Source organism: Budorcas taxicolor, chromosome X (genome assembly GCF_023091745.1).
Source record: "Budorcas taxicolor isolate Tak-1 chromosome X, Takin1.1, whole genome shotgun sequence".
Lineage (NCBI taxonomy): Eukaryota > Metazoa > Chordata > Mammalia > Artiodactyla > Bovidae > Budorcas > Budorcas taxicolor.
The window spans coordinates 13487739-13494657 of NC_068935.1; the positions used below are offsets into that span (position 1 = coordinate 13487739).

General features: G+C 40.7%; 1 protein-coding gene across 1 annotated transcript; it reads right to left on the reverse strand.

The window, feature by feature from the left end:
* Positions 1-2714: 2714 nt before the first annotated feature.
* Positions 2715-3241, reverse strand: LOC128070318 (late histone H2B.L4-like). Its single transcript, XM_052663624.1, has 2 exons — positions 3141-3241; positions 2715-3096 (listed from the first exon to the last, which is right to left on the reverse strand). The coding sequence occupies exons 1-2, from the start codon at positions 3224-3226 to the stop codon at positions 2715-2717; spliced, it is 468 nt and encodes a 155-aa protein (XP_052519584.1). The 5' UTR covers positions 3227-3241.
* Between the last annotated feature and the right edge of the window lie 3678 nt (positions 3242-6919).

Sequence of the window (6919 nt, forward strand, 5' to 3'; positions counted from 1 at the left end):
CTGAGGAGACTTAGCGCACATGCATGCATCCACTTCTTGGTGTGGGACATGCCTCTAGCTCCTTGCATCAAAATAAGAAGGAAGAGGATGTTCAGCAGTTAAGAGAAATGAGATGACTTCTTCTTCTACCTCAAGTATTTGACTGCTATTGCTTATGATAGTATTTACTGAATTTAATGTGCATTGTGTTTTCTTCTTGGTGCATTGACATTTTTATTTCTATAAGTATATTGCTGAATTGAAAACTAGTTGGTGATTTTCCTATTCCTTTTATTTTTGTTTTGAGATACGTTTTATTTTTAATTAATTAATTTTTATTGAAGGATTATTGCTTTGCAGAATTTTGCTGTTTTCTGTCAAACCTCAACATAAATCAGCCTAGGGTATACATATATCCCCTCCCTTTTGGAACTCCCTCCTCATCCCACCCCTCTAGGTTTATACAGAGCCCTGGTTTGAGTTTCATGAGCCATCCAGCAAATTCAAATTGGCCATCTATTTTACATATGGTAATGTAAATTTCCATGTTACTCTTTCTTTGCATCTCACCCTCTCCTCCCCTTTCCCTCTGTCCATAATTCTATTCTCCTATTTCTTTTTTAAAAGATTGATTTCAAGATTACTACATCCTTGGAGAGAGAGAAAGCACTCTGCGATTTCAGTCCTTTGTAATTTATAAAGCTTTTCATTAGAACTTAATATTTCATTATATTTTAAACTATTCATTTTGAACGTTAAGCAACAAGGATATGCTGTACAGCACAGAGAAATATACCAATTATCTAATAATAAATGTAAACAGAGTATAATATATAAAACAACTGAAGCACTATGTTGTAAACCTGAACAAATATAATATTGCAACTCATGAATATATCCATTAAAAAATTTAAAGTTGAGAAGAATTTATCAGTACCACTGTTATTGGATGTAAAAATCTGTGAAGGATTTGATTCTCAGCAAAACAATGAGAGAAAAGCTAGGAGGATCTACAAAATTCCAACCTCTTGACTCCAGCTGTAGTATTTCCTCTAGGTCAGTCATGACAGAGTTCGGTAAGTTCTGAATTATTTTCCTAGCAATTTCATTTCCCAGTTTATTCTCATTCTCCCAAAGTGTACTATGGAGTTCTTCAGAAGCAGTTTATGTGTGATATACAATACACAGAGTGAAGAAACTGATATACAAAATTCCAATTTTCTTTTTTTCTCTCTAGATTTATTATGTGTTGTCCTCCCTTACACTCCCAGTCTTCACTCTCTAGACCAATTATGCTGCATCTGTAACATCTTTCAACAGTGATCCTATTGCATTTCTGTATTTACAAACACAAAATACACAAAGCACGATAGCAGTGTCTTAGTGAACTGGCACAGTACCACAGTTCCTTCCCCATTAATCTGCAGTCTGATTTTCATAGAAAGGCATTAATCACAATGGACATTAAATTCACTAAATATTCTCTTAAGCATTAGCAGTCAAATACTTGAGGTAGAAGGAGTCATCTTATTTCTCTTAATTGCTGATCCTCCTCTTCTTTTACTGATGCAAAGAGCTAGGGACATGTCCCACACAAAGAAATGGATGCATCTGTGTGTGCTAAAGCCTCTTGAGTCATGTCAGACTCTTTGTGATCCCATGGACTGTAGCCCACTAGGGTCCTCTGTCCATGGGGCTTATCCATGCAAGAATACTGGAGTGGGTTTCCATGCCCTCCTCCAGGGAACCTTCTCCACCTAGGGATCAAACCCGGGGCTCCTGTGTCTCCTGCATTGCAGGCAAGTTTCTTACCACTGATTCCAACTGTGAAGCCCCAAGAAATGGATGCCGGCATCTAGGTGGTTTGAGTCGTTTCTGACTCTTTCAGACTCTATGGATTGTAGCCCACCAGGCTCCTCTGTCCATGGAATTTTCCAGGTAAGACTACTGGAGTGGGTTTCCATGCCCTCTTCCAGGGGATCTTTCTGACCCAGGGATCGAACCTGCCATTCCTGCAACTCCTGCATTGTAGGTGGATTCTTTACCGCTGAGCCACCTGGGAAGCACACACTGCTCTTTATCGGTTGCAAATCCCATGGACAGAGGAGCCTGGTGGGTTGCAGTCCACGGGGTCGCTAGGAGTCGGACACGACTGAGCGACTTCACTTTCACTTTCATGCATTGGAGAAGGAAATGGCAACCTACTCCAGTGTTCTTGCCTGGAGAATCCCAGGGACGGGGGAGCCTGGTGGGCTGCTGTCTCTGGGGTCGCACAGAGTTGGAAACCACTGAAGCGATTTAGAAGCAGTAGCAGCAGCAGCATATCCCATATAAAAATCCCTGGACGATACCTAAATATAGGTGGGAGAGTGAAAATGAAGAAGGCCAATGAAACTTTTAGGGAAAGAATTTTGACCATAAAGATCCTTAAAATCGCTGACTGATAAACCACGAATAGAAATAACCGTTTAGGAAAGTGACGAGTTGCAATACGTTAAGAAAAAAGTACACGATTTTTCCATCAAACAAATGACACAACCGACCGTATTTGAAGCACACTTGATGAGGTTTTTAATGTTTTCCTTGAGATGGAAAAGTTTTAAAGATGGAAAGTCGGGCATACGTAAAGAAGCCAGAGTGGATGGACGTGGCTCTTTATCACTACAGGTCTTTTCCCTTCAAGTGGTTCTGATAAGAGTCTTCGGTTTGCGATGTTGCAGTGGTCATGAGGCAGTTCATCTGCGGGTGTTGTATCTGATGACCGACTTGGTGGCCTCGGACACTGCGTACTTGCCGATCTCCCCAGGCAAGAGAAGACTCACGGCTGTCTGGATCTCCCCACTCGTGATGGTGCAGTGCTTGTTGGAGCGGGCCAGGCTCCCGGCCTCTTCGGCGATCTGCTCAAACATATCCTTCACGAACGAATCCATGACGTTCATGGCCTCGTGAGAGAGACTCAGGCCGGTGTGCACTTGCCTCAGCACCCTGGGGAAATATGTGGCGAAGCTTGCAAAGTTGTCCAGATGGCGGCGGCGGCGGCCCTTAGCTGTCTTCTGTTTCGCCTTCTTTGGCTCAGCATCATAGGGCTCTGGTTCGGAGGGCTCGCTTCCGAGGTCTCTGTCTCAGAGGGCTCCGTTTCTGAGGTCTCTGTTTCAGAGGACTCCGTTTCAGAGGGCTCTGTTTTGGAGGTTCCGGCTTCGTTGGTGCCCAGGTCTTCCTCAGAGTTGTCAGAGGATGGCTGAGCCATGTCAGAGCCACCAGTCCCCACTACTCAGAAGAAAGGACATGCGGGAATTGAAGGCAGTTGGCGGAGTTTATAAGCCCTGCCCTCCCTGACGTCACAAACACTGTCCATCTCTGATTGGATAAAATGCAAGGCAGGAGGCCTGTTACTATGGCAGCCCATGTCACGTGACAGTGGACGCTCCACGCCCAACTCCCACTGCCCCTCCCCCACGTTTAACCACACAGTCAGTCAAACTCAGTGGTATCTTTAAACTTTCCGTGACTTCCACCAGGAAAATCTTTGAACTCTGCCCCATGAAGGAGACAGCCAGTCATCTATTCACCTCAGCTGATTTATGTCTATTGTTGATGCAAGAGAAGTTTCAAAGATGTCACCAAAGTCATCTAAGTTGAAAAATGTAATAATCAGTTAGAGCTTCCTGAAAGAGTCTGACTGATCTCCATAACTCAAGCTCTTTCAGACATCAGAATGACTCAGGTCACTTGGTGGACATTTTACTCCAACACAGAATCTTTTCCTTCTGATTGACCTACAGTGCCAGGAGCAGAAATGTCCTGACATCCTCAGCACAGTGCTCCTGAAAATCATAGGAATTAGTTGACCAGCTATTATCTCCAAAACTCATCAAAGACAATGATCACTATGAAGAGAATGACAAAATCCCATTTGCCAAATACAGAACACAAACAGAAATAGGGATACTTACTAAAAATATTTAACATTTTGCAAATTTTAAACTGTTTTCTTAAACATTATTTAGATCCCCCAAATACCACACAATCTGGAATTGATTAATGATTTATAATGGTTATTTCGCAAAAAATGATCACTCTTATTGCTAAAAAACCACCAGAGTGAGAGAAAAAGAATAAAAAGAGAGAGAAATAAAACACCTAGGAATAAATGTACCTAGGTGGTGGTGAAAGACCTGTACTTAGAAAGAATAAGACCCTGATCAAAGACATTGAAGATAATACAAACAGAGGGAAAGGTCTACCTTGTTTATGGATTGGAGGAATTGATATTCTTTAAAAAAAAAAAAACACCGTGCTCTCAAAGGCAATCCACATATTCAATGCAATTCCTGTGAAAATACCAGGGCATTTTCCACAGAACTAAAACAAACAATTTTAAATTTTGTATGGAAAGATGAAAGACCCTGAATCGCCAAAACAGTCTTCAAGAAGAAGACCAGCACCGGAGGAATCGGGTTCCCTGATTTTGGTCTATAACAGTAAACTACAGTAATCCAATCAGTGTAGTACTGGCACAAAAATGGACACATGGATCTGTAGAACAGGAGAGCTCAGAAATAGACCTATGGGCTTATGGTCAGTTCAGTTCAGTTCGGTCTCCCAGTCATGTGTGACCCTTTGCGACCCCATGGACTACACCACACCAGGCTTCCCTGTCCATCACCAACTCTCAGAGCTTACTCAAACTCATGGCCATCAAGTCGGTGATGCCATCCAACCATTTCATCCTCTGTCGTTGCTTTCTCTCCCGCCTTCAATCTTTCCCAGCATCAGGATCTTTTCCAAGGAGCCAGTCCTTCACATCATGTCAAAAGTACTGGAGTTTCAGCTTCAGCATCAGTCCTTCCAATGAATATTCAGGACTGATTTCCTTTAGGATTGACTGGTTGCATATGCTTGCAGTCCATGATCAATTAATCTACAATTTAAAAAAGCAAGAATGTGCAAATGGAGAGAAGACAGTCTCTTCAATAAGTGGTGCTTGGATAATTGGATAGCTACATGTCATAAAGTAAAATTAGAACATTCTCTAGCAGCATATACAAAAATAAACTCAAAATGGACTGAAGACCTAAATATAATACATATGTTGTGGAGGAAGTCATTTTAAGATTCCATTAGATATTTTAATGAGCTGTGTTTCTTTCACATTTGTAAATTCAGACATTAAGTGAACACATCAGTTATATTAAAAAAAAAAAAACCACTGAAAATAACCACAATTGGGTTTTGAGGGGATAACTGGGACCTCAAAAGTCTCTGATACACAGGAAATCTAAGATGGAGATGGGAAAAGCAGAGTTTGATGTTGAAGATTGGAAGGAGGAGTAACACTGGTAATTATTCACTTCAGTTGATGATTGAGGAAATAAGAGCGCCTAGTGAGCAATCACCTTGCAATGTTGTGGATCACTGTGAAGGCAAAATAAGGGAAATGGCTTCACAGCTTAAATAACAATTGCCGGTCTCAACTCACGAATGATGGTGTTGATAGGATAGGCATACTCCATTCAGAAACCTTCTCAACATTACCGTTGTTTATGGATTCACATAAAAAGAGGACTCCGGCACAGCATAGAAGTTAAGTGCAACAGAAAATTCAGGGAAAAAAAAAAAAAAAAAAAAACAACAACCCATTTCACACTTCCTAGAATCACAAGTTTCTACCCTAACTTGTTCAGCTGATCTAATGTCATTCTTTTTCACCCCTCATTCTCTTGTTCTTGAAGTGGAAAACCTTCATGATTTGCAGCTTAACATTATAGGGATGGTGAGAGCATTCATTCAGTCAGAGAAACTAAAAAAGTTCATGTTGACTCCATGTCAGCCAAGGAGGGACTCAAACTGGTAGGCACAGTCACTGAACCACTCTACAGTGAGGTTTTCCTGACTGAACCAATAACTGTCTTCCTGGGGTGTTCAGGTCTGGTGACAGCAGGTAACAGGTTTGATTATTTATCTACTCTGACAGTAGGGTAACAAGCACAATTATCTACTTTATAGTTGGTCTTCTAAAACTAATCAAAGTCATTTATATATATTATCAGTATTAGGAAATGGCTTGGTAGTAAAGAATCCACCGCAATGCAGGAGACCTAGGTTTAATCCCTGGGTCCAGAAGATTCCCTGGAGTAGGAAATGGAAACCCACTCCAGTATTCTTGACTGGAAAATTCCATGGACAGAGGAACCTGCTAGGCTACAATCCATGGAGTCACAAAGAGTCAAACACGACTGAGCGAGTAACACTTTCAACACTTTCTCAAGCATTCTAGAGCTCCTGTACAAAATGCTAGTGATTAGGTCACTTAAACAACATTCATTTATTTTCTCATACTTGTGGAGGTTCTAAGTCCAAATCAAGGTTTCATCTGAATTGATCTTATGCAAGGTGTGAGGCCTCTCCTTGGCCTGCAGATAACTGAAATCCCCATATACCTGTCCACATTTTCTTTCCTCTGTGTATGTGTCTATGTCTGATTTTCCCTTATTATATGGATATAACTCATTTAGATTAAGACCTACTCTAATGAACATATTTGAACTTGTTTGCTTGGTAAATGCTCATCTCCAAATATGATCACATATGAATATGAGTGTTTATGGCATAGATATATTCATTTTAGAGGCACAAATTCAAGCCATAGGAGATACGGATTTTGAACTAAACATGGGAACATTTCCTGCCTCTTCCATCATGTTGATGTATGGCAAAACCAATACAGTATTGTAAAGTAAAAATAAATAAATAAATAAAAAGAGAGTCTGATCCAGTATTATGCATGGTTTTGCCTTTGTGTGATTCTATCAGAGGATTACAGAAACCATGCTTCTCTTGATGAGCCTGCTTGGTAGGAAATATCTCGATATAAAAGAATAACCTCCATTGATCTCATATCTCCCTTTGGAAAATAATTCAAGTGAAATACATATAATAA